The 26,402-nt window shown below is 38.9% G+C and overlaps 2 protein-coding genes and 2 long non-coding RNA genes across 6 annotated transcripts in view; 3 read left to right on the forward strand and 1 right to left on the reverse strand.

The window, feature by feature from the left end:
- The first annotated feature begins 2,921 nt into the window (after positions 1-2,921).
- On the forward strand, positions 2,922-5,888 carry si:ch1073-220m6.1. 2 transcript variants are annotated; one of them, XM_034230404.1, is made up of 5 exons: positions 2,922-3,041; positions 3,685-3,975; positions 4,624-4,881; positions 5,041-5,186; positions 5,394-5,888. In XM_034230404.1, the coding sequence occupies exons 1-5, from the start codon at positions 2,996-2,998 to the stop codon at positions 5,745-5,747; spliced, it is 1,095 nt and encodes a 364-aa protein (XP_034086295.1). In that variant the 5' UTR covers positions 2,922-2,995; the 3' UTR covers positions 5,748-5,888. The 2 variants fall into 2 exon arrangements, with proteins under 2 accessions (XP_034086295.1, XP_034086296.1); XM_034230405.1 differs by having other exon boundaries at positions 5,041-5,175; positions 5,392-5,888.
- Positions 5,889-6,357: 469 nt separating this feature from the next.
- The window catches only part of LOC117555506, an 82,630-nt gene continuing 62,585 nt past the window's right edge, over positions 6,358-26,402 (forward strand). Inside the window, exons 1-15 of the mRNA XM_034230384.1 lie at positions 6,358-7,467; positions 7,586-7,618; positions 8,713-8,973; positions 12,512-12,763; positions 13,130-13,384; positions 13,496-13,756; positions 13,949-14,251; positions 14,593-14,856; positions 20,450-20,701; positions 20,835-20,954; positions 21,046-21,061; positions 21,162-21,451; positions 21,534-21,590; positions 21,773-21,851; positions 24,472-24,535. Of these exons, the coding sequence (XP_034086275.1) occupies positions 7,374-7,467; positions 7,586-7,618; positions 8,713-8,973; positions 12,512-12,763; positions 13,130-13,384; positions 13,496-13,756; positions 13,949-14,251; positions 14,593-14,856; positions 20,450-20,701; positions 20,835-20,954; positions 21,046-21,061; positions 21,162-21,451; positions 21,534-21,590; positions 21,773-21,851; positions 24,472-24,535 (2,601 nt within the window). The 5' untranslated portion in view covers positions 6,358-7,373. The remainder of the gene's footprint in view (positions 7,468-7,585; positions 7,619-8,712; positions 8,974-12,511; positions 12,764-13,129; positions 13,385-13,495; positions 13,757-13,948; positions 14,252-14,592; positions 14,857-20,449; positions 20,702-20,834; positions 20,955-21,045; positions 21,062-21,161; positions 21,452-21,533; positions 21,591-21,772; positions 21,852-24,471; positions 24,536-26,402) is intronic.
- Positions 14,902-16,741, forward strand: LOC117555564. 2 transcript variants are annotated; one of them, XR_004570408.1, is made up of 6 exons: positions 14,902-15,349; positions 15,629-15,712; positions 15,812-15,845; positions 15,948-16,013; positions 16,415-16,472; positions 16,577-16,741. It is a non-coding gene; the product is annotated as an uncharacterized LOC117555564 (long non-coding RNA). The 2 variants fall into 2 exon arrangements; XR_004570409.1 differs by having other exon boundaries at positions 15,651-15,712.
- On the reverse strand, positions 17,051-18,314 carry LOC117555563. Its single transcript, XR_004570407.1, has 3 exons — positions 18,202-18,314; positions 17,560-17,665; positions 17,051-17,214 (listed from the first exon to the last, which is right to left on the reverse strand). It is a non-coding gene; the product is annotated as an uncharacterized LOC117555563 (long non-coding RNA).

Raw genomic sequence — 26,402 nt, forward strand, 5'->3', positions numbered from 1 at the left:
TGATAGCAGGATCAACGTCGTATGCATCACACGCGAAGTGGTCAGAACACAACTTGCTCCATTTTGTCGGTTGCCAGCCAACACGATTCACTAAAAAAATAAATTTTTTGCGGATGATTTGGTCTTTAGGAAATGCATGTAAAACTCTCCCAGATCCCGCACCGTTCGTACAACAAAAAGCTCAACAATAACCCATGTTAATTCAGTTTTCTTTTCGAAAAACATGTGACCGAGACTGCCGAGTCGGGATATTTGGTCCAGAGACTGTTTGGCCACTATTACGTCACGCGCGCGGAGGCTGCTGGGAATTACATGTCAGAAATTCAGACGGCTTTGGGTCGAGTTTTGGATCAATAAAAAGCTTTTTTTTGGGTGTATTATCTCGATTTAAATAAAATAAAAAATACAGGCAGTCTTAAAAACAACATTTCTATAAAAATGTAGCATATTTGGAAGCTTTGCATTTGATCTTTAACTCCTTTGCTGCAGTGCTTGTGTTGTAGTGGTACTTGTGTGTTATCTGTGGCCACGTTTTTTGCATACTTTCTAAATATGCAAAATTCATCTTTGGGACCTGTAATAGCAGCTACGAATAAGCAGTGATGTTAAGTAATTAACTATATTTAATCATGCACTGTACTTAAAGGTGGGGTAGGTAAGTTTGAGAGTCCGGCTTGAGATACACTTTATGTTATATTCCATTGAATAGAGAACCGCAGTGACGCGTCTTAAAACCTTAAAAAAACCTTAAAAAGTTAGCATTTTCGTTTTTGACGAAGGAACCGGAAGGAGTTTACATCCGGGTTTTAGGACGCGTCACTGCGGTTCTCTATGCTCTTAACATCCCGATAGCAATGAATATCTTCAGTGCTTTGACAAGAAATCCATACAAAAACGTCATCTGTGGAAGCCGTAGTACTGTAAAAAGCACGACCAATCATTTTAGCCGGCCCGGCTAAAATAACTGGATGGCCTACCTGCCTGTCAGCCTTCCATCTGTGCACAAACTTATCTCGTGCCCTCATTGGTCATGTGTGTGTTGGAGGAGGGGCTCTGTAAGGAAGTGGCAGATTTTTTCCGGCTGTGTATTTTCAAATTCTAGCGCACTCGAGCTGGTTTCTCCAAAATTACCTACCCCACCTTTAAGTACAACATTGAGCGACTTTTACCTTACTTAACTATTTAAATAATTAGCTACTTTGTTCTTCTACCCCACTACAATTCAAAGGTTAATAGTGTACTTGCATGACCTATTATAATTCTTGCAGTCTCTGCAAGTTGATTGTACTGCACAAGTACCATTGCAGCTGCTAGCCAGCAATAAACTAGATAAGGATACATATTTTATTTGCAATTAATTTAGGTTTTCTTGACAGATACAAGCTTAATGTAAAACTGTTACATAAACATGATAAATATTTGTATTATTGATTAACACATTTCGGTCAAGTGTGCAGAATTACATATTAAATAGCTTATGTACATTATTGACAGTTAAGACTAAATACAGGGAGTTTTATATGCTGTTCAACACATTACAGAAATAAAAAGATGTAAGACTAACATCTTGTTCCTCTTATAGACAAGAAGAACACCAAGAATCTGTGCTTGATTGGTGAGTAAAGACAATCTTAACGGAAATGAACAAGAGCACATCACTACACTGTGGTTAACTGTTTTAAGACATGAAGAAAATGTGCTCCTCAGTTTCCAGACTTATTTCAGTAAGTTCTCGTTGGATTTACAATCGGGGTTAAAACATTATTATTAGCTAATTTTCTTGATTTCTTTATTCAAGGTCTGAAACCACAGCAAATGTTTTGGCCTTTGACACGTTTTCAGATGAAAATACATTTTATTCTACACCTTTCTTTTTATTTTGGAAGACCTTCAGCAGTTTAGAATATAAAACAAATATTCATTGTATTAAAACAAATGTAGTTCCTGTTTGAATTGCCGGCAAAAACAAATGATACTATAAAAGACTAAAGAGTATTTTATTTGATGAAGTGAGCTTCGTTGGCACGTGAAACTGAATTTATTGCTAAAAGTTGTATTAAATGCAAAAATATTTTGTAAAAAATAATAATTGTAAGTACTTTACATTGGTTCCAGGCCTAAAGTAAAACAATTAGATGGAGCAAAAACATTTAAGAAAAAAGTAAATTCCGGACCCACAAAATAATCTAACATTTGGTTGTTTGATTTTGTATGCCAGACTGCAGTGGTTTAAAGTGACTAAGTATATTTACTCAATTACCTAAGTACAATTTCAAGGGACTTGTACTGTACTTGAGTATTTCAGTGTTTTGATAAACTAAATTCACAAGCTACCCTGCAGTGTACAAAGTAATTAAAACTAGCTACACATTTTCCAGCTTTGATAAACAGATTAATGCATATATAATTATTATCAAAACATATTATATATTCTTATTCTGAAATGAGCCAATCTGCATAATGAGTACTTATACTTTTGGGACTTTAAGTATATTTTGATTTATACTTTTACTTGACCAACATTTTCAATACCCAACTTGTACTTGTAACAGAGTATGCTTACACTCTCACTTCTTCTTTTCTTAAGTACAACATCTGAGCATCTTTCCCACCTTTGCTAGATTATTAGGTTTCATTATTCTTTGTCTATAAACCCACACACGTTTTGGCACAATAAGGTTTTGACTATTTCACATTTTTGATGTGTGTTGATAGTGAGGTTAATTTGTTTTGCCTTTTGGTGAAGTTTATTGATATGTTTGAGTTATAATAATGCTGTCTCTGGGTTAGTTTATTTAAAGGATAATAAATTACTAGGCCTGAATTAAGGTTTTTAAGTTATTTTGCCTCATCTGCTTCAATCACATGTATTCAAAGTAGGTTGCTGGTTACCATTTCCTGCTGTTCTTCTGCCAACATTTCTCTGCTGCGTTCATGGTCTGTGCACTCTGTCTTTAACCGTCAAAGGTTTCGCTAACGTTAACATTTCCTGTCGATGATTAAAATGTTTCTGCTTCTGAGTTTTACCTGGATTATTGCAGGTAAGACAATTTTTTTTTTTTACTATTTGCATGTTAGGGTTACACATTTTAACAATTTGAATGGAATTTTATCATGAAACATGCTTTAACGCCGTGTTAAAAAGCGTAACATCTTATTTAACATATGCAGACTTTAGTGTCTTTTTTAATTAATGTAGGAAATATATTACATTTTGACAGTTCATAAAGCTTCTGTTTCTGAGGTTATTTAAATTAAAGCTCTGCCATTTTCTATAGGATTTTAAAGATACATTTATTCTTTAGAAATGCACTTCTGCTGGCATTTTACAGCCTAAAGTGTCCACCAGAGTATTGTAGATAATGGCCCTTCCTGAACTGTAAATGGTTTGGTATCTTGAAAGCAAAGTTGATTAACAACAGCATCTTTATTAGTCTCTAAGCTCAGTTAAAGAAATATTTAGTATTCTCCTTAACATTTAAATCAATCATAATTGCCTTAACATTAGTATTTCTCATGTAAAATAAAGTCTCACCATGGTACATGATCAGATTTATTTTACTTTATGCTTATGTATCTATGTTTATTTTAGGTCACATTATTGCTGCATAAAATCTTTTTTTAGGTATTTGGCTCTAATGACATTTAAGACAATTTATGATTTTATTGAATGTTTCCTTTCAGGGATTACAGCGGAGATTCCGCTAGCGATGCACTACCGCGTGAAAAACAGCTCATTATGTCTACACATAAAATCATCAAGATATCAAAAAGAGGAGTGGCTTTTTGAAAAGGAGCTTATTGTTTTAAGTAAAAACATCACCCCTATGTACAAGGACAAAGTGTATTATAATCCAGAAAACTCCTCCTTGTGTATCACCAAGCTCAATGAGACAGACAGCGGCACCTATTCCTTTTCTTTCATTAATTCAGTTTTGAAAAGACAAACTGAGACCCACAAACTGATTGTTGAAGGTAAGTTCTTAATATTTTGTTGACTTTAGTTGGTTTATTATGGGCTTTACATTTCATTATTTAACATTACAATACGCCTCTTAAGGATACATTTTTGTCTTCAAGACTGGCTTTAAGACTTTTTTTTAACCATCTACGACATAAACAACATGTTTTTATCACCCGCCCCTTTTTAAAATACATTTACCTTTTTGTCTTTGTGGTTTAAAAAAAGTCTACAGTCCAGTTAACAAATAAATATCAAATGAAGATCCAAGTAAAACTATCTATATGACTTTGACCATTTTTGCATCCTGTTGCCTTTGTACATCCCTGTTTATTGTAAAAGAATAATTTCACATACTCTCTAAGGAGTTGTATTTCCCCCCCTTATTTAAGCCACTTTGGTTATATAGGTTTTCGGTCTTATCTTTAAAATGTCTGATGGAAAGCTTGGGTCACGAAAGCTTTCCAATATCAGCACTAGAAAATGCTGGAGCATTGTAGATAAATAGAGTGGACAGGTATTACATTTATACATTATGTCAAAAAAAAACAATGCAATTATATATCGATATTCTCTTTAGTAAATATGCACTTCATATTGTGAACATTGTGTTGCGATTCTTACTACCAACAACTGATCTAATGCCTATTAATTTTTTTCAGAAACTGTTCCCAGGCCTTTCATTAGGAGTTCCCCGCTGCACTTTAACCTGTCTGCTGACCCCTGCAACATCACAGTCAACTGCTCCATCCAGGGTGACTGGGTGTGTTCTGTGTGTGACAACAACAGTTGCACAATATCTCAGAGATCATTATTCAGCAAGGTCAACATCACCATCTTCCTCCACAACAGAGTTATTGTCTGCAGTGGCAACAACAATGTCAGCAAGAGCAATGTTTCTGAAAGCATGGAGGGAATGTGTAAGTATTTTGTGATTCTTTATTTGTTAATCATACACTTTGAATCCAGAAAATATGTATGCAGGTCTTTTTTTCTACATTTTTGAACCACCACCTCATCCATTTAATACCTGTCGTTGCAGGTATTATCTGTTAAAATGTGTTTCTATGTCTTTCCAGGCTTTGGAAAATCTAATCCTGAACCTGAAGTAACATTAAAACTACACATTGTAATACTTATATGTATTGCATTGTGTGTATCCCTCTGTGCATTTGCTGTCTGTGTGGCTAAAAGGCTCTTTCAAACAGAATGTAATCAAAAACAGGTAAGATTTACTTATTTATCTGGGGATGTAAGAATATTGTTTATTCCATTTGAATCCAATGTTTTCAGGTCAATGCCACTAAAACCTTTCTCTAGATTCCTCAAGATATAGAGTTTTGAGACGCTCGGAGGTGTTTATCTTAGTATGCTACATATTGATTTTGCAATACAAAAAAACACATTTTACTGCCTTTTCTTTTTGTCACAGACATCTCCTGCTCGGATAATACAAAGCCAGCCAGCGGAGGAACAGCCAAACTCTGTGCCGAGTGTCTCTTCCTCTACTTCCAGTCAAGCCTGGTATGAAAACGTGGATGATGCATTGCCCTGTCAGACGAGCAGCCCAAACATCAGCCCAAGAGAGGAGCTGGGATCTAAGCGGGAAGTGGATACAGTCTACAGTGTTTTAGAGAGAAACAATACAACATCCCATCAAGGCAAAAGCAGTGAAGAAACTATAGGACATCAGGCAAAACTTGAGGCAACAACTTCACAGGAGCAACCTTCGCAAGTCGACACGGTGTACTGTCTGTTGCAGAAGAAAACAAATGTGAAGTCATAGCACCACCAATAGGTCAGACAAGATTTTCAGAATACCCAAAAACTGGAGGATACATCTTTTGTACAGTGTGTTTGATTTCTTTCAGAGCATTATGTTAAGCCTTTTGTTTTTGTTTTTAATAAAAAAAGCTACCTTAAATTACATTTAGTTTTTTATTCAATTATACAAATTATTCTATTGAAACGAATATTAAAGGTGGGGTATGTCATTTATTTCAGAAACACTTTTTGTCATATTCCATGGAATGCTCTTAACATCCTGAATATATTAAATGCTTTGACAATAAATCCATTAAAAAAAACGTAAAAAGCACGACCAATCATTTTAGCCGGCCCGGCTAAAATAACTGGACGGCCTACCTACCTGTCAGCCTTCCATCTGTGCACAAACTTATCTCGTGCCCACATTGGTCATGTGCGCGTTCGTGTGTGTTGGAGGAGGGGCTCTGTGAGGAAGTGGCAGATTTTTTCCGGCTGTGTATTTTCAAATTCTAGCGCACTCGAGCTGGTTTCTCCAAAATTACCTACCCCACCTTTAACTGAAAACATACTGGAATTTCTCATGTGCTTGTCACAAATATTTACACACGCATAAGTAGTATCTTTGTAACATGCTTGTAGTTCAAACAAAGCATTCAATCCTGATCAATAAAAAAACAGCAAATATTTGATTTCGAACACACTTAAAAAAGACCTCAATACAAAGCAGTGAACCGTAGCTCTTTGGGTATTATAAGTGAAAAATGGTAACTAAATCCCTATTTTGATTTTAAATGTTATGTATTTTCTCTTAGGACTTACATTTGAGCATGTTAAGTAATTTCAGAAGTTGAATACACAGTACAGGGATCCTACATTGTTCATTTGACAAGTAGTGAACGCACAATTGACTGATACTGTTCACCTCCTTAGCTTTGCACTGCTGCCTGGGTGGGGTGAAGACATTAAATTAAGTTAAATACTAAAGCTTTACATTTTGACTTCTCACTATTTTTAGCTACATTAATCCCTGGATGACAACATTTAAAATACACAACTAGTCTTTTTGTATTTATTGAATTTGATCATTTTCGTCGGCTTTGTAAAACTGTTGTGATCCAATTCGCACCTAGAATTAAAATATTTTCCATATCCAAATTATGGCTTTATTACTTATGACCCCATAAAGTAGATATATCTCTAGAGGAGGGGGCAGGACTTTGGCTCTTTACACTCACATCTGGAAAGACACATGAGACACTTCCTGTGGGTGACGCTGTTTCTAAAATTAAACTAGAATTTCTCCTAGAGATGTACAAAATATGTGATTGGATGCAACACTGTCTAACTTTGTGATACAGGCTGTTTAACACACACATTTTCATATGAAATGTTCTGTTTTGGTGAGAAAGCCCATGGATTATAAAGTGAGTATGACAATGTATGTATGCTTACTTTCTGTGTACTTCTATTTAGTGTAAAACATTGTACTACAACATTATTTGTTACATGTCTGATTCAGATCATGTGGCTCGAACCTTGTTGTACATTTGGTGATATTAGAGCCGCTCTGTTTTGTTAGCTTTGTCTAAAGGGGAAGGAAGCCCAGGCCGTGTAAAGAAGATAAAAAACAACTTCCTTTTCCAAAATGTCATTGTCACTTTCTCATAAACAGAGGAGCAGATTATCAGTGTTGGATGTGAAGATGGGACTCACTTTGCTCTGTGTGCTGGGGTTTTTCTGTGAGTACTTTTACAGTTTTAAATTCAATTGTTACATCTTTATAAATGCCTGAGGCTATGATATGTTTAATTTCTTTAATTTTTAATAATGTCTGATGTAGTTTCAAACTTATTTTAGTGCTGAGTTTACTTTACCGTGGACAAGCTCAAGGTAATTATACCATTTTCTTTCTTTTTGTTTACCAAATAAAGTAAAATCGACCTATGTACAGTTGCAAGAAAAAGTATGTGAACCCTTTGGAATTACCTGGATTTCTGCATAAGTTGGTCATAAAATGTGTTCTGATCTTCATCTAAGTCACAACAATAGACAAACACAGTCTGCTTAAACTAATACCACACAAACAATTATATGTTTTCATGTTTTTATTGAACACACCATGTAAACATTCACAGTGCAGGGTGGGACAAGTATGTGAACCCCTAGGCTAAAGACTTCTTCAAGAGCTAATTGGAGTCAGGAGTCAGCCAACCTGGAGTCCAATCAATGAGACGAGATTGGAGGTGTTGGTTAAAGCTGCCCTGCCCTATAAAAAATACACACCAGTTTTGAATTAGCTATTCTTAAGAAGCATTGCCAGATGTGAACCATGCCTCGCACAAAAGAGCTCTCAGAAGACCTACGATTAAGAATTGTTGACTTGCATAAAGCTGGAAAGGGTTACAAAAGTATCTCTAAAAGCCTTGATGTTCATCAGTCAAGTAAGACAAATTGTCTATAAATGGAGAAAGTTCAGCACTGTTGCTACTCTCCCTAGGAGTGGCCGTCCTGTAAAGATGACTGCAAGAGCACAGTGCAGAATGCTCAATGAGGTGAAGAAGAATCCTAGAGTGTCAGCTAGAGACTTAAAGAAATCTCTGGCACATGCTAACATCTCTGTTGATGAATCTACGATACGTAAAACACTGAACAAGAATGGAGTTCATGGGAGGACACCACGGAGGAAGCCACTGCTGTCCAGAAAAAACATTGCTGCACGTTTGAAGTTTACAAAAGAGCACCTGGATGTTCCACAGCACTACTGGCAAAATATTCTGTGGACAGATGAAACCAAAGTTGAGTTGTTTGGAAGGAACACACAACGCTATGTGTGGAGAATCCAAAGGGTTCACATACTGTTTCTTGCAACTGTAACTCTCCAAACAACATCCTCTTTTTTGTGTGTTCCGTTTTGTCAATGAATTATAAATGTTTTGACAAAAAGAAAACACATTTTAATTCATGTATCTTGTGATGGTTTCTAGATGCTGTGCTGACCATTGAGCCAAACTGGACAACTTTTTTTACCGGAGAGTCTGTTACCTTCAAGTGTGACATTACAGGAGGCAAAGACAGCGACTGGTATTACTCAATCCACAACCAGCATGGAGAAGTTTTCTCTCCCAGCAATAAAAAATTCAGAACATTACAACCTCTAACTTCAGGCTACAGTGGTGAATACCAGTGCTTGTTTCAGCATGGGGGATCAACAAAAAGAAGCAATACAATCTATCTAACTGTATCGGGTAAGTGATCAAAGTCATACCACCATGACCATGTTCAATAAAAGCAATTTATTTTAATTAAGGAGCCATGTTAATAGATAGAATTGGGAGGGATGAAACCATATTTTAATGGTCACACATGCAAAGCACACACAGTGGAATTTGGCCTCTGCATTTAACCCATCCTAGTACCAGGAGCAGTGGCGGCTGGTGGAAAATATTTTTGGTGGGGCTGTTGATATAGTGAGTAATACATTTTTTTTTGGGAGAAATTACCCCTTAAATTAAGACTTCTGGTGATGTAATGGCTCATTTCCACTGCAGCGCGGAGCTCGCTTTAAGCGTGCCGAGCCGTGCGGGGCCCGTTTTTGGTTGCGTTTCCACTTGGCCTAGTACCGGCTAGCGGGTCCTAATTCACAGTTTTCTGGCCCCATAAAATCGTGGTTCTAGGGCCAGGAACAACCAGGCTGAGTCGGGCTGAGTATGCTAAACTAGAGAGAGAATCGCTGGCAAGGGGGCTACAACTACAAAAAGATGAACATATTTGACCGTGATTTAATTGTAATATACGTTTCAAAATGATGCCGAAGTAACAACATACTGAAACCGGATAGTAAAAACCATGAATTAATGCTTTGACAAGTCTGCAGACAGACGGCAGGTGAAAAACCCTTTTTAAAATGCGTGTTTTCTAAATGAAGCTTGGCTAAGCTAACGTTATATATGCTCCGACCGTCCACACTCACAACAACGGACTATACAGACATAAATAAACCAGCGACTGTATTCGTCATGACACAGACAGTATGTGGTTTGTACTTGTTTAACTTTTGTCTAGTTTCTGAACAGAGCTAACGGCTGTGTTGTTATGCTATGTTAGCTTTGCCTAGCATGGCTAGCTTGAAGGTACTTGTCATATGTAACTTTGTGCACTCGTGCTTTTTAATTTTTTCGGACAAATGCTTCATATCGTTTACCCCCGTCACAGTCCACGGGCACATCGTATCTGTCCCCGGCTGTTTGAAGAGCAAGCATGGGAAACAAAAGACAGCATTTACCTGTTTGCATCCAGCTAGCCATGCCTTTCTGGTGTACCAGCTGCGTGAGAAGCCTCGTTGATACGTTTTGTCTTTTTCACGAGCTTGCTGCGATATATACAAATTGGGTTGGTCCGGTTCAAGGTCTTTAAGCAACAGTTTATCTCCCAAACTTCTCCTTTCGAAAGGATTGGAGATTAGCTCTTGAACGGAATTGGGTGTAGACCGAGGTCCGGAGACTCCACCTGCACATGAAGCCATCCTCATTAACTACTGCCGTACTGCGTCACCCCACCGGATACGAGTCACTAGTGTCCAAACTACTCACAGACTGGACCGGGCGCTGACATTGGCGCCCGGTGATCATCAGATTTGACGACGCTGATTGGCTGAAATTATGTTTCGGCATCATAGTTTACAGATAGCAACAGTCAGCTGCTAGTGGCTGCTGCTGCACTGGTTGAGGGCTCCTTTCTTACCGCCCAGACGAGAGAGGGTAATGACCAGACTGTATATATAAAGGTAATGACACATGGGCAAGGCCAGGCAGGAAACATGTGACTTATCAGTAACTTTAGACATCGTCGTAACACAATTTTAAACGAGATTTTATTGTAGATTATACATTTTACTGATACCAATTATATAATATTTACCTTGTTTATTAAAAATAAAAATAAAATAAAAAAATATTTTTTTAAATATATATTTATTTTAATTTTTAATTTTGTATGTGGGAAGAGGTGGGGCGGTGCCCCTAGCGCGCCTATGGGCCGGCCGCCACTGACCAGGAGTCTAGCACTAGGAGCAGTGGGCAGCTATTGCACAGCGCCCGGGGAGCAATGGGAGTGAGGGGGGAAGGGGGGTGTCCGTTGCCTTGCTCAAGGGCACCACAGCAGGGCAGGAGGGGAACTGGGACCTCTCCAAGTAGCAGTCCACACTCCACATATTAGGTCTGGTCGGGGACTTGAACTGGCCACTGCTGGACATGTTGATATGAACACGCAGTTTGGACAAGTTCTAATATATAATCTGTAAATTATTTTAATGTTTTAACTAGAGCCGGGACTCGATTTGTAATTAATTAATCGAAATTAATCACATTTTTAATCACATAAATATTTGACCTGAGAACAGTGAGAAGCAATTTTTTTCACAAGTATTTTAGTATACCATTAGGCGCATTCACACCGCAGTACTTTTCCCACAAAGGTTCATGAGAATTTAGTTCATGAGAACTCTTTGAACCTGAGGGTGGATTAGGCAAATGAAGCCACTGACGGCACTTCTTCTTCTTCTGCTTTGGTTTTACTGGCAGGCCGCAAACCACTTCACGTCGTATACTGCCGCCCAAAGTCCCCGGCCGGAAGTCCCCGGAGTTGGGGACTGGCTTCAGTAGAAGCTGCTGGGAGTCCCAGCAGCCTTCCGAGTAAATCGCCAGAACGCCAACACCTCCTCATCTCCACCGCTCCCATGTTTTATTTTGTGTTGCCATAAGTTAGTCTCTCTGCGTTTCTGCGCTGGGCTAATGCTAATAATGCTAATGCGAGGATAATAAAATGGCGGCTTCACAAAACTTTTTGGGAGTTTTACGGGGCGTGGTTTGCAATCCACCCAGCCAATCAGAAATATAGCTCTTTTCTCACAAGAGAGCCGTACGAAAGTCCCTGCTCTCTAGCAGCTCTCTGCTCTCTAGCAGGGACTTTCGTGGGGGTAAAAAGGTTCTCATGAACTAATTTTAGTACCGGCTCTTTTTGGTGTGAACGCGATAAAAGAGGCTAACGTCCACGCTAGCTGCTATATGTTTTGCATTGAGGTGATACTTGAGGCTTGATGTGCTGCGGTGATATGCGAATTCCTTTTTGCATAATTTGCACACAACCGTGCTCTTATCGATGCTTCCATCCGTCCGTTTTTTAAAACAACATTTCCCACTTGTTCACTGTGGTTTGTTGTTGTCTGAAGTCATGAACGTTAGTTGGTGCTCCAGTATAATCGGTACGCCTGAAACTCATCCAGTGAGAAACGTTCCGCGGTGCAAAAATAAGTGCGATTAAAATGCGTTAATTTTTGTGTAATTAATTAATCTTAATTAACGCGTTAAAGTCTCGGCCCTAGTTTTAACATTTGAAAAGCTCCACTGACGCTGTATAGGCAGGTGAAGTATACTATACAATCCTGTGCTTTGTGTTATTGCAAATTAAAGAGTATTCAAATAAGAAGAAAAATACCTCTTACAAAACTCAGCTTCTTACATCAAAGCATTTACATTAAGATAATACTTTACCAACAAACCTTGTTATACTTTTGTTAATTGTGACAAATTATGAAGAGAGACCAATATATTCGAGAAATTAATCCACCTTAATGTGCTTAACACTATTCAAACGGTGCAGGTAACAATGTATTCCTTTTTCATGAAATGTGAAAATGTATTCTTCATAACTGGAAGTATTTGTTTGTACTAATGTGTTATTAATTTAGTTGTTATACTATTATAATGAATCATTTGTGTTACACAGATAGAAACGTGATCCTGGAAATTCCTGTGTCCACTTTGTTTGAAGGAGAATCAGTGACTCTGCGCTGTCGGCATCGTACTCAGAGAGAGGAGAATGCTGCCTTCTACAGAGACGGATCATTAATCACAACACACAGAAACCACCGGTCACCATTAATGGCAAAAAACACAGTTCAAGTAATGTCAGACGGGAGCTCTTACAGTTGTACATTTGGCGATGAAGAATCTGAACAAATAACACTGAGAACTGAAAGTAAGTAGTTTATATACCTAAAAGCTTCAGACATTTAGTAAACCCAAAATGAAACATAATTATATTATCTGCCTAATCTTAGAAACACTGGACAATGAACAAAGAAAAAAAAAGGCTTTTTACATTTTCACCCCGTTTTATGGCCGTTTATACTCAAGGTTAACCAACTACTTCAGTGGTTATAAATATAAGCATAGTTATTTCTCTATATTTTCACTATAACATACACAGTGATATAATATTACTAAGAGTGCTGGATAAGATATACAGTATTATACATTTGTATTATTTGTCAAGCAAGGCTTATTTACAGGGACAATAACTAACATCTTGTAAAAAATGTTACCTTTATTCTACATTAAACAGCAAAACCAAAGGCCCAGCTGAGAGACATATCTCCAGGAGGGGGCAATGTGACTCTAACTTGCTCTGTAGGACTATCATCAGCTTCTGGTTGGAGATACTTCTGGTACAAAAAAGGGAACACCTCTGAACCCCTGAAGACACAAGATGTTGTTTTCCTCACAAATGACCGAATCAGTGTCTCACGAGGAGGCGTCTACTGGTGCAGAGGAAGAAGAGGAAACCCTGTTTACTACACAGAGTACAGCGATGCAGTCGGTAATTAAAACACCTAATATTATGTCATACAGAAAGCAAATGATGTATTTGACACAAACAATTCTATGTTTTATGTTTAACATTGCCTTTGTTTAATTTGATGGTTAACAGTCACAAACAGGGCCGTTGTGACCCTGCAACCCAAATGGCCTGAAATATATTCTGGAGAAACGATCATTCTTACATGTGAAATTGAGGATGGAGGAGACTATGAGTGGGAAGTTTCTTGGAGGACACCTGGGTCAAACACACCTCAGAAATCTCACCTTGCTCCTTCATCAAGAAGTGGGAAATACCAGTGTATGGGCAGACTGAAAGGTGAAATGTCTGAAACGCTGTGGAGTGATGTTTTCACATTGACAGTATCTAACGGTAAGTCATACATCATCAGTTTACTTTTGTTTTGCTGTAAATACAAATATGATTTTATTTTGTTATTATAGTAAGGACAGTTAACCCTTGAATGTGATTTACAGGTTTGTAGAAAATATGTAGGATGCAAGGAGTGTATGTTACCCATACAATCATAAATCATAACGTTATCATTAAATCACTTTCCAACAGAAAGACCTCAGCCTGTCCTCACTGTGTCTCCATCATGGCCGAGTCCTGGAGCCTCAGTAACTATGAACTGCAGTGTTGATCATCCTTCTGCTGGCTGGAGCTTCTACTGGTATAAGGCTGTTCCCCAACTGTCAGGCAACTCCTACAACTATGAGCTGCTAGCTGGCAACGAGAATGGGACTGAACAGGATCTCTTCATCATTGATGGACAAACACACACAGCAGGATATGTGTGCACAGCAGGAAGAGGAGATCCAGTGTTTTACAGTTGGTACAGCAAACTTGTGTTCGTCTTGTCTGGAGGTCAGTATGATTTGACTTTTTTTTTAGTTCCCTTATTTTGGTAACCTTTACTTCACACAAGGACCAGGTCAATTGTAAGCTGTGGTACTGGTTTGAAGCCCTGAACTCTTTTGTGAGTTTTGAGATATTTTGTATGCCTTTTGGTCATGTTTTACATAAAAGTTCACCAATGTTACAAACAACTCCAAATTCTTTACATTCAGCAACTCTCTAAAAAATGCATTACATGAATTAATTAGACACTCACTCTTTATTGTTGATGAAATGCTTCTTGTTTTTGTAATGTTCAAGTTGCCTTCAATAAACATAAATGCTTTGTTTGTCACTTTTTTGTGTTTCAGATATTAACTCAGCAGCGTCTCTCACAGTGAGTCCTGACAGTGTGCAGCACTTCACCAAAACGCCTGTGTCGCTGAGCTGCGAGGGAAACTCCACTGAGTGGAGAGTGAGGAGGTTTTCAAAATATAACAACCTTCGTCACTGTTCTTCCTGGGGGACAATGACTGGATCCACATGCACAATAACCAGAAGCCGGTTTAGTGGAGTGTACTGGTGTGAGTCTGAAACAGGACAGTTTAGTAATGCAGTCAACATCACTAAAGATGGTGAGTTTTAATTATTTAAAATGTTTGTTTCTGAAGAAATATGTTGTTTTGCAATGTGAAGGTGACATGCATTAGCCAAATGTACGGTGGCCGGCAGGTGCAAATGCGGAACAACGCCCAAAAACGCATACATCAGCAGGAAACAGCTGCAAATCCTAAAATGAAAAACAACAAATCCTGAAAACAAATACAACCAAAAAACGCTCCATTTACAGAAATGATGCAAACTAAATACAACACACAAACCCCGAAAACAAACGCAAAAAAACCCCGCTGCAAATACCAAAACGATATGCAAAGTCCAAAGCACATACAAATCCCAAAACACATTTAAAAAAAAAAACTTTCTGGAAGTGCTCCAGGCCTCTAGGTGGCGCGCTGCGTGGAACAGATTGATGTCTGACAAGACATAAAGAAAGCGAACAAGAGTGCTGCAAATTGAAGCCGGAGGAAACAAAGTTGATCGAAGTGGAAAAAGTCGATATATAAGAAGGTACGTTTTGTTTTGATACAAAGAGCGTCATATTTACCCAGCTAGCGTTAGTTTGTTTGGTAAAAGAGCTTGCAAGTCAAGAGACAGCACTGTGCACCTAAATGTAACTCTTGACATCATATAGATATATTATAGGTGCAGAGAGGAGTTGGTTTATTGTGCCCCAATGTAAATCCTAATGTGAGAGTTAAAGGACGGTCAACAATATAATGTACCTTGGTCAGTTTGGATTTATCGTGGCATTTATTCTTAATTAAAGTGAATTTATTTTTATTTCAGTCAGTCATTTGTGTGTATGCAGGTGTGGGACATTCCAAATGTTCCAAAAGTGAGCACTCCACGAATGGACAACAGTTTGCCAGGGTAAAATAAAACATTGTCAACATATTATTTTGTGCCACAAGAAGCAGAATGTTTTAACAGTATAGTAGTTTGAATATATTTGTTGTTTACCTTTATCAGGCCTCTCAGGCACCCACAACCAGCGTCTGATCGGGTAAGACTAATTAAAAATCTAATTATACCATGTAGGTTTGAATTTGTGAACATGAAATCAATAAATACCTTTTGTGTGCACTTATTTCCTGGGTAAAATTAGGATAGAGCACCAACCCTATTCCAGGAAGAGGTCTAGTCTGGTTCTGGGTCAGAACCACTTCTATAGGTAAACGATGTTGACAGTTGCATCTTGACACAGTTGTTTGGTGTGTATCTTTATTTTTACATTTGTTTGTATAGCCTCCAATCACAGTGGGTAACATTGCCAGGAAACAGAACAATTATACTTTCATACATTTCCAAATGACACCTACAACATCTGACATCTTAGTGAAGACGATACAAAAAACACCCACAAATATTTTTCGAAGATCAGATATTGTTTGTTGCATCCATTTCAAATGTTTACAAGGATTGTGCAGGAGTATGACAAAAGTACTGTTGTCAGTTTAGAACCCAATGTATTGAAAATAAACCAGGAAGAGGATCGACATCCTTTTGTAAATATGACTGTCATGCATATATTATGTATTTGAAAATAATTATTCAACTGTCTTCTCACTGCAGCAACTACACATGTGTGTCCACTTAGCCAGTCTGAGCCAGAAGACAAAATGGAGCAAAGGTATTAATTGTTACTATTACCACTTAATTGTTCTATTCTATACTGTAAATCTTATTACTAGCTTCATCATTTAATATTACAATACATCACTTTGTCTTTCCCAGCACAGAATACCTGACTGCGGAGGACATTGTTGCAGAACTCTCTGCAAAAATAACAAATACATCTTGCAGCAGGTTCAATATTAATAGAGCCAATATGTGGGATGGAGCAATCCGCGGCTTCAAAGGTGCCTCATTCGACAACACACCTCACTCCATAATCGTTCAGGAGCGACGTTTGGTCAGGGTCCCGTGGCGTGCAGTTGTGACGCTCCTAGGCTCCTTCAGCTTCATAAAGGGACGCAAATAGCTTTCAACTGATTGCAATGTATTCCCATCTGCGGCGGGATTTGACGTTATCCAATGGGAATGGACGCTCACATTGCCTTTAAGGGCAGCCGACACAAACGAATGCCGTGCTTCCATGAGCGTCAAATCCCGCCGCAGATGGGAATACATTGCAATCAGTTAAAAGCTATTTGCGTCCCTTTATGAAGCTGAAGGAGCCTAGGAGCGTCACAACTGCACGCCACGGGACCCTGACCAAACGTCGCTCCTGGACGATTATGGAGTGAGAGTGTGTTGCATTCGACCCCTCTCATGAGATGTCAGTTAAGTTCACTGATGATGAGGGACAAACTGAGGATGGAGTGGACACTGGTGGTCCCAAGCGTGAGTTCCTGACCCTCCTTATGGAATGCCTGAGAATGAAGAAAACATCACGTCAGCAACTATTTGTGCCCCATGGCGGTGTGACTTTCCCAGCCGCTCACTGTCTCAAAATCTGATTCTAAATGTATAATGTTCTCTATAAAGATAGAACTAATACACAATTATGAATGTATAACATAAGCTGTTTTGTGTATTTAATCATGCATTGGTCTACAATTTAATGATGGCTTCTACACATTTCACATAAACAGACAATGAAGAAACGTGTCCTTCATGCTGATAACTAGTGTATGCATCTGCCAATTAGTATTCTAAACAGAGTAGTGTGTTGAATCCTTATTTCTTGCATTTGAAACAGAAAAAAGTGAACTTACTGTTGTGTTCAACTTCTGCCAAAAACTGTACATGTTTGCCACAGGAGTCACAGAACACTTGAACCGTCCCCAGATGTTGGCCACAGAAAGGACAAAACATGGTAGCCTGAAAAGACATACATTGATGTAGTAAATCCATTTAATCAAGTCAATCAAAAACACATAGTCTAAATAGTGGTTAATAAATAAATAGAAAGATACATCATGTTTACCGTTGAATCTGTGTTTTGTCTCTCTCTCTCTCCTTGAATGTCTTCTCTATATTTGTTCTTGAGCATGTCTAATGCACACTACTATCCTGTCATTACTTTGTCCCTCTTCACATTTTGTCACTTCTCTCTCAATTCAATTCAATAGCTTTATTAGCATGACCATAGTTACAGGCAATTGCTAAAGCTCTGTATAATTGCAACATACACAAATACATACATATACAGTAAACAAACTGCTAAGAATTCAAATGTCCTTTTTCCGCGGTACTCACTATCTCCCGTGTTATTTGCCTGCACTTGATTTGTCATCTCTTTTAACAATGTTCTTCCCTCACTTTATCTTCTCTTCACGTGAAGCTCTCCTCAGCTGGTGTAGTAGCTAACGCTAGCTATATAAATATGACGCTCTATGTATCAAAACAAAACTTACCTTCTTATATCTTTCTCCACTTAAATGAACTTTCTTTCCTCCGGATTTCCATCACTCTTGTTCGTTCTCTCTAGAGGCTTCTCAATTCTTAAATTTCCCCTCCTCGACTCCCCTCCTCGAGACTTCGGCCCGTCCACACAGCAGCGTTAAAAAAATCTTCCAACACTTCAGCCCATTCACTTTGAATGGGGTGACGTCACGTTGCCTCACTTTTCGCCGAACTGCATTGTGGGAAGCAAAGCGAAGATTTCCAGGATTTTCAGGATTCAAAAGTTGAGCAATGTTCAACTTTTGAAGCTGAGGTGGAAGCGTCAGCCAATCAAATCCTGTTTATGCAAATCTGACAGTACAAGCGCTAGCCAATCAAACCGCGTGAAAGCTGGGAGTGACATACCGCAGTTCATTTTCTATATTCCTAAAAATGGAGGAGAAATTAGTTATTGCGGTAACAAATCACCCGGTTCTTTATGACCAGTCCCTATTAACTTACCGGGATACAAACCGGAGGAACCAGGCATGGAGGGAGGTGGCAAAGACAGTGGGTGAAACTGGTAGGTTTTCGCCTGTTTGGGGATTTTATATCCAGTTTACTTCGTTTTAACATTGCTATTGCTTTGTATGTCGGGGGCGGGAGATTCGCGTTGCTCGCAAAAAATCCCCAAGCTTCAGATACGCCCACCTCCAAGATTTTTTGAGCGCTGCTGTGTGGACGTACCGTTAGTCCCGCCCAGAGGAGATGCGAGCGGAGGACTGAGGAGGGGAACCGAGGAGAGAGAAGGGGAAGCAGCAGGCAGTTAGAGAAATGAGAACTCCTCTCCTCTGAGAGGTCATTTTAAAGAGACGTCCATTAATGATGACAGGAGGCACAGCAGCCCTCTGTCTGATGGACAGATGTGTTCATGACCACTTATATATTTACTTTGAATTAATTGAGAGTGCGGTATAATGAGACAATAACAGGCTACAGATGCGGACACACACACACACACAAATATATTTATATAAATATATACAATTTAAAGTATGAGAGCACTCTCATAATAACGTAACACAATCAGAGACTGGATATACCCCCCCCCTCTCTGTGGTCGCTGAAATGGGGAATTGAAATTACCAAAAGTTGTATTTACAAGTATTAAAAGTAAGCAGAGGACACCAAACCAACTGAGACACGTCTGTCCGCCACATCTACGCACTGTACAACACACACACCTACACACTGTACCCTACACACTGTACCACACGCACCTACAGCTCCTAAAGCATAATCAGGCTACAGCCGTTGTGTATTTTATTATGTGAAGCACTAAATGGTTTTAGAAAAATATCGACTCTTTGTTTGTAGATATCTACTAAACTAAAGCAAATAAAGAGAGTAATGTAGGCCTGTTATACTGAGTGATATATATTATACACACTGCTCTGCTTTCTGCACGAACCTCACAGCTGTTCTCTCTGGAAACATCGCATCGCGATGAAAGCAGTTTCTAAAAGAATATCCAGGGGATGCATGCAGAGCTGTCATTGGCTGAGATAAGTCCGGCCGTGCGTCACGCCTCCACCGTTCCCGGAAATGCATCCGCGGAGGAGCCGTGGAGGAACCATCAGTGTATCCTCGGTTATAGCTCCTCCAGAGAGCCTCCTCGATGCTCGATCCTCGGTCCTTGGTGTGCATTTAGAGAAATGAGACGTCCTTCAAAATGGCGTGCTGAAATTCATTTCCGGGTCACTACCGGAGGACCGAGGAGTCGAGGAGGGGAAATTTGAGTATTGAGAAGCCTCTTCTATGTCTGGTCATACATCAATCTGTTCCACATAGCGCGCCCCCTAGAGGCCTGGAGCACTTCCGGAATGTTTTTTTTTTGTACGTGCTTTGGACTTTGCATATCGTTTTGGTATTTGCAGCGTTTTTTTGTTGCGTTTGTTTTCGGGGTTTGTTTGTTTTTCATTTCATTATTTGCAGGTGTTTCCTGCATATGTATGCGTTTTGGGCCGTTGTTCCGCGTTTGCACCTGCCGGCCACCGTACAAACATATCTTCAAAATGAATAAAAAAGGCTAATATGCGAAGTGAAGTCCAGGGTCACTTCTCTGAAAGATCAAAGATAATATTCTGTGTTTTAATGTTCTCATACATCTACCTGACATTTCAGCTTCCGCCAGACTAGACCAATTGTGCCTAAACGTATTAAATCTGCAAAAGCTGATGTCTCTGATAAAGCCTTTATATTCTTTGATTTTTTTTTCAGATGGTGAAATTATCCTGGTGAGTCCTGTCCGTCTTGTGGCAGAGGGACGTCCTGTCACTCTTAGCTGCAAGTTAAAGACAGAAACCGTTTATAATGTGGATTTCTATAAAAATGACAAACTCATCCAGAATGATACCAGAAGCGAGCTGACCATCTCTGCAGTGTCAAAGTCAGATGAAGGCTTTTATAAATGTAAACAGAGAGATTCAGCAGATGGTTGGACGTCACCAGAGAGTTGGTTGTCAGTAAAATGTAAGTATGATTTAAAGAAAAAACCTTCCTTTTTTGTAAGCTGTGTTACAGCCTGAGATATAGAAAGCTTAGTTTCATCTGAATTACAGGAAAGTGTTAGAGATATAATATTAATAAAGATTACTTAAATTAGCAGCGTCCGGACCAGGAAAAGACTCTCAATTTCCCGTTCTTCCGATCGTTGGGCTGCTTTGTGGAGTTTTACTGATTATTCTCCTGCTGCTGTTACTGTATTTATACAGAAAGTCAAAAGGTAAGATCATTTTCTTCTGATATAAGCTTTAATTTAATGTAATCACATACACATAAATAAAAAAGCAGCAAATGTCTTCTTTTTTTTACAGATTCATGCTATAGCAGGTTGGTACAAAACTCTACTTTTTTTTATTATGAACATGACAGCAGTAATATGTTCCTTTCATAAATCCACTTCATTTACTACATGTGTTTTGCCCACCAGATCTCAGAAGACCAATCAGGGCCCTGCTACAGACCACATGATCAACCAAGACGAAACTAACCAAAGAGAATATGCTTCTGTTCTCCAGAGTCAGCCTGAATCCTTAATATTTTTTGAATGTACTGTTAACGTTATTAACCGAGTAGCATATCCATTTCTCATTACTTGTTTTAAAAAATGTAAGAGTTCATATAAATGGATTTTACTATATATTTGGTTTGATTTTGATTTCTCTTCAGATAATGCTTGTCTCTATGAAACAGTCAAAGGCCCTGAAGAACCTGCAAATGGTACAGTATATTACATATAAATACTGGAATATGACAATTCAAGGTTCACTCTTTTAAATATAAAATAAATTGTACATTTCAGATGAATCCATGGATGTCACATATTCTGTGCTCGAGCTCAAACACATTTCTAAGAAGGGTGAGTATTTGAATTATGTTCTAACAAAAACATGCAATAAGTATTGTCTTTTTATGCTTTCTCCTGATCCTTCTAACAGGAAAGACAAATGAACCGGAGGATTGTGTATACCAGTACATTTTCATTGTTAACTGGGGGGAATACTGTAAAAAAATAAATAATAATAATCTCTTAATTCATAGGGAAGTCAAGTCCTGCACCAGCGGATGAAACTGTTTATTCTGAGCTCAAACCAGGAACAGCTCTTGGTAAAAATGCAGCGTGATATCATGTAAGTATTCAGATCAATCTCTTTATATATTTCATATATTGTTAAATATGTTGTAAATTGGAGTAATCTGTCATGAAACACCCTAATTCTTTAAAAAGTGTAATCTCTTTCTTCTTTGGTTTCTTACAGATCGAACAATGTCTTCTGTAAGGACAAGAGGAATGGAAGCAACATACCAAAACGAAACCTTTGTTAATTAAACCTTATTTGCAGCTTTGCTCTCCATTTATCAGACAGTATTTTGTACAGTTAAAGGTGGGGTAGGTAATTTTGGAGAAATCAGCTCGAGTGCGCTAGAATTTGAAAATACACAGCCGGAAACAATCTGCCACTTCCTTACAGAGCCCCTCCTCCAACACACACAAACGCGCACATGACCAATGAGGGCACGAGATACGTTTGTGCACAGATGGAAGGCTGACAGGCAGGTAGGCCATCCAGTTACTTTAGCCGGGCCGGCTAAAATGATTGGTCGTGCTTTTTACAGTTCTACGGCTTCCACAGATGAAATTTGTTTATGTTTTTTTTGTCAAAGCACTTAAGATATTCATTGCTATCGGGATGTTAAGAGCATTCCATGGAATATAACAAAGTGTCTCTCAAGCCGGTTTCTCAAACTTACCTACCCCACCTTTAATGTAATAGCAAATCATTGAAAGGAAATGCTATGGCTTTAATCTAGGTGTATTTTAAAAAAAAATGCATGATTTGTTTTGCATCAATAAACTTGATTTACTTGCTTCTACTTTATTTTTATGTTCACAAGGTGTTTGATGGGTTTCATCATCCTCCCTTTTATGATCCAGTACAGTCATGCTTTGAGGCGACAGAAGTGTGTCACTTTGAATCACCTGCCCTTGTTATTACTATAGTGTTTAAGCAGTGGAAACATCTAATATTAGAGGTTTACAAGATGCCTATTTTACCAAAGAATCCTGACATTTGTCTTGTGTTTCTAGACTAATGCATGATAAATGATCAGAATTACAAATGCAATAAAGGTCAGGTAAAGAATGACGAAGAGGTTAAATCGTTCTGCAGTTGTCTCGATGAACCATCTAACTGTTGGCGTTAAATATATCTGCCTTTCAAACACAAGTATAATACTGCCATCCATTTGTACTGAGATATGAGTTGAGCAAAAATGACTATTTACTCTAAAATACATTTTTAAAGTGGGATCTTGAGAGTGAAGTTTAAATGTATTTGCATTAATGAGCATGAAGTAGTCATGCCAATGTAAAACAGGAAGGAAATAGACACTAGTAATTCTTAGGAAATGTGTAAAATACCAATGAGCTCATGTTGACATCAGATCCGATTTCCTCCCACAGTGCTCTGTTAGTCTTCCTCAATTTGTTGTGTTAAAGTGGACGTATGTGTAAGAGATAGAGTCAGTGTTCGATGTGAAGATGGGACACACTTTGCTCTGCGCGCTGGGGTTATTCTCTGAGTACTTTTCCAGTTTTAATTACCATTGATACAACTTTTTAAATGCCTGAGGTTATGATATATTTGTCAGTTTGATAATGCCCTCCAAAAAACATCGGTTTGGTCAATGTATAATACATTTTTTGACAAAAAGAAAACACTTTGTACTTTATGTACTGTGGAGGAAATAAGTATTTGATCCCTTGCAGATTTAGTAAGTTTGCCCACCTATAAAGAAATTAACAGTCTATAATTTTAATGGAAGGTTTATTTTAACATTGAGAGTAAGACTATCAAATAAAAAATCCAGAAATTGACATTATATAAAAGATAAACATTGATTTGTATTTAACTGTGGGAAATAAGTACTTGATCCCCTTGCAAAACACGTCTTAGTACTTGGTGGAGAAACCCTTGTTGGACACACCGAGGTCAGACACTTCTTGTAGTTGGTCTCCAGGTTTGTGAACATCTCTCTCTGAAGATCCTCTCCAAATCCTTAAGGTTTTGAGGTTGATGCTTGGCGTCTCGAAGCTTCAGCTCCCTCCACATATTTTCTATGAGACTGGCTAGGCCCCTCCATCACCTAAGTGTGCTTCTTCTTTAGCCACTCCTTTGTTGCCTTGGCCGTATGTTAAGGTTGATTGTTGTGCTGAAAAACATATCCATGACCCATTTTCAGTGTCCTAGCTGAGGGAAGGAGGCTATCGGCCAATATTTCGCGGTACATGGCCCCGTACATCCTGTCCTCGATGCAGGGAAGTCATCCTGTCCCCTTAGCAGAGAAACACCCCAAAGCATAATGTTTCCACCTCCATGCTTAATGGGGGAGATGGTGTTCTTCGGGTTATAGTCAGTATCTCTCTTCCTCCAAACAGTTGATGCCAAAGATCGCGATTTTGGTCTCATTGGACCACATAACCTTCTCCCAAGCCTTTTTTCTAATGATTCAGATGTTCATTGCCAAACTTCAGACAGGCTTTTCATGTTCTTCTTTTGCAGGGGACCTCGCAGGCGCTGCAGAATTTGATCCATTATGGTGTAGTATGTTATCAATAGTTTTCTTGGTGACTGTGCTCCCAGCTGCCTTGAGATCATTAACCCTTTCATGCATAGAGGTCACTCCAGTGGACAGCTATTCAAAAGGTGTTTTCTTGCATTGTTTTTTTTTTGGAATAGTTGCACCATCAGCCACTACATAGGACCCTATTGCATCATCCCATACACTGCCACTCAGTGTCAAGTCAGTGTAAGTGCATGATACATGTCTCTAAACCAAGATGGACGACAGAAAGCCACATGGACCAAGTCACCCATCTATATCTTGCCAATCCTTTTATGGAAAGCGTCCCCTGCAGGTATAAAAAAGGTGGTGACATCAAGTAACAACTAAGGAATCATATAATTCATAAATGATCAAAGTATTGATTTTATGTTTGCAGGAAATCATGATTAACCACCTGTCCACTACAGTGGACGTCATGCATCACTGGCTATATTTCAACTACAATTCATACTGGTACTGCTGCTGTTGTTCCCAGGGCCGTCCCTCCCTACAGGCAGATCATGCAGACTGTGTGGGGCCTCACCTTGTGGAGGGGGCCACACCTTGCGGAGGGGGGCCTCATCTGAGGCGCACCTATGCGCTTATGTGGCGCAATTAGGGTGGCGCGGCACGGTTCCACTAGCACTCATCAAATAACTGTGCGTGGGGCCTCAAATTGGCCCCTGGCCCTGGTTATTCTTGAAAATACTTCATCTGCAATATCTTTTTGGGCTGTAAATCAATATACTCATATTATTATAAAGTAATTTTAAGTTTGCACATCTTTATTTATCATTTTTTCAAAATGTACATCTCTTCAATTCAAACCCTGAACGCATACTGTCCACCTGAGTGGACATATAAAAATCTCTTTGAAAAAACTAGATTTAAAAAAAAAAAAGTTCAAATCTTGTTTTTCATGCCCCAAGAGCAATAATAACACTTGGTAAAAATCCTGACTGAGGCTTTCATAATTCATGCATGAAAGGGTAAGTTCCTCCCGTTTACGATACGATATACTTTATTATCCCCGTAAGGGAATTTGTTCTGGACTCCGTCCTGCAGTTCCGCATACATGTACATATACAAACAGTGGACATTAAGAGACATACACATATGATCAATCATACACCGTTTGAACAAACACAATACACACATACTGACAATGGCGACCTATTGCACTACCCTCATGGCCAACATTTAAAAAGTACATTTCATTACATTTGACTACATTTAATTTCATGTGAATGTTAAGAAGCTTAATCGACATAGGTAGGAAGGAGTGCTTATAGCGGTTCAGCCTACTCTTGGGAACCCTGAATCTTCTACCAGAAGGTAGGAGCTGGAATTCTGGGTGGAATATGTGGGTGGGATCAGACACTTTTTTTTTTTGCCTGTCTGATAATGGACTGCTCATATATGTTTCGGAGAGATGGGTGTTTTTTAACCCCCATAATTTTCATAGCAGTCTGTACCAGGCGAGCGATCTGTGACTTTGACTGCACTGTCAAGTTACCGTACCAGGCAGTAATACCATACCTCATGATGCTCTCCAACACTGCATGATAGAACAGTAACATGAAACTTCCGAAAGCCCGGAGTCTACACAGAAAGTATAATCGCTGTTGAAGTCTAGAGCAGTGGTTCCCAAACGGTGTGCCGCGGCACACTGGTGTGCCGTGAGGCAAGTCCGGGTGTGCCGTGGGATTTTGTGACAACCATACGTTATTATTGCAATTTCTACACAAAAATAATTATTTTTTAATTTACTATATCAGTAATTTGTAGGTTTATATGTACGTAATCTGCGCGACTTGTGCGTCCACATCTCCACGTGCAGTGCTGCATAAACATGGCTGAGTCAGCGATAACTTTCGAGGGGTGGAGGTATGCCCATTATTTTGAGTTCGTCCGAAGAATAGACAGGAATGTGACGGTGAGGTGCAAACTGTGTCCAGGCCAGAAGCTGTTATCCACTGCTGGAAACACCACGTCAAACCTCAACACACACCTGCAAAGAACACATGCTAAGGTGAAGCTACCGCACACGCTATTTGTTGTTTGT

The sequence above is a fragment of the Gymnodraco acuticeps genome, unplaced genomic scaffold (assembly GCF_902827175.1).
Source record: "Gymnodraco acuticeps unplaced genomic scaffold, fGymAcu1.1, whole genome shotgun sequence".
Taxonomy (NCBI): domain Eukaryota; kingdom Metazoa; phylum Chordata; class Actinopteri; order Perciformes; family Bathydraconidae; genus Gymnodraco; species Gymnodraco acuticeps.

Excerpts from the sequence above, each read along its gene's own strand:
- si:ch1073-220m6.1 (XM_034230404.1), top strand. The coding sequence starts at position 2,996 with ATGATTAAAATGTTTCTGCTTCTGAGTTTTACCTGGATTATTGCAG. Across the intron at positions 3,976-4,623 it reads CCACAAACTGATTGTTGAAG|AAACTGTTCCCAGGCCTTTC; the intron begins GTAAGTTCTTAA and ends AATTTTTTTCAG. Across the intron at positions 5,187-5,393 it reads CAGAATGTAATCAAAAACAG|ACATCTCCTGCTCGGATAAT; the intron begins GTAAGATTTACT and ends TTTTTGTCACAG.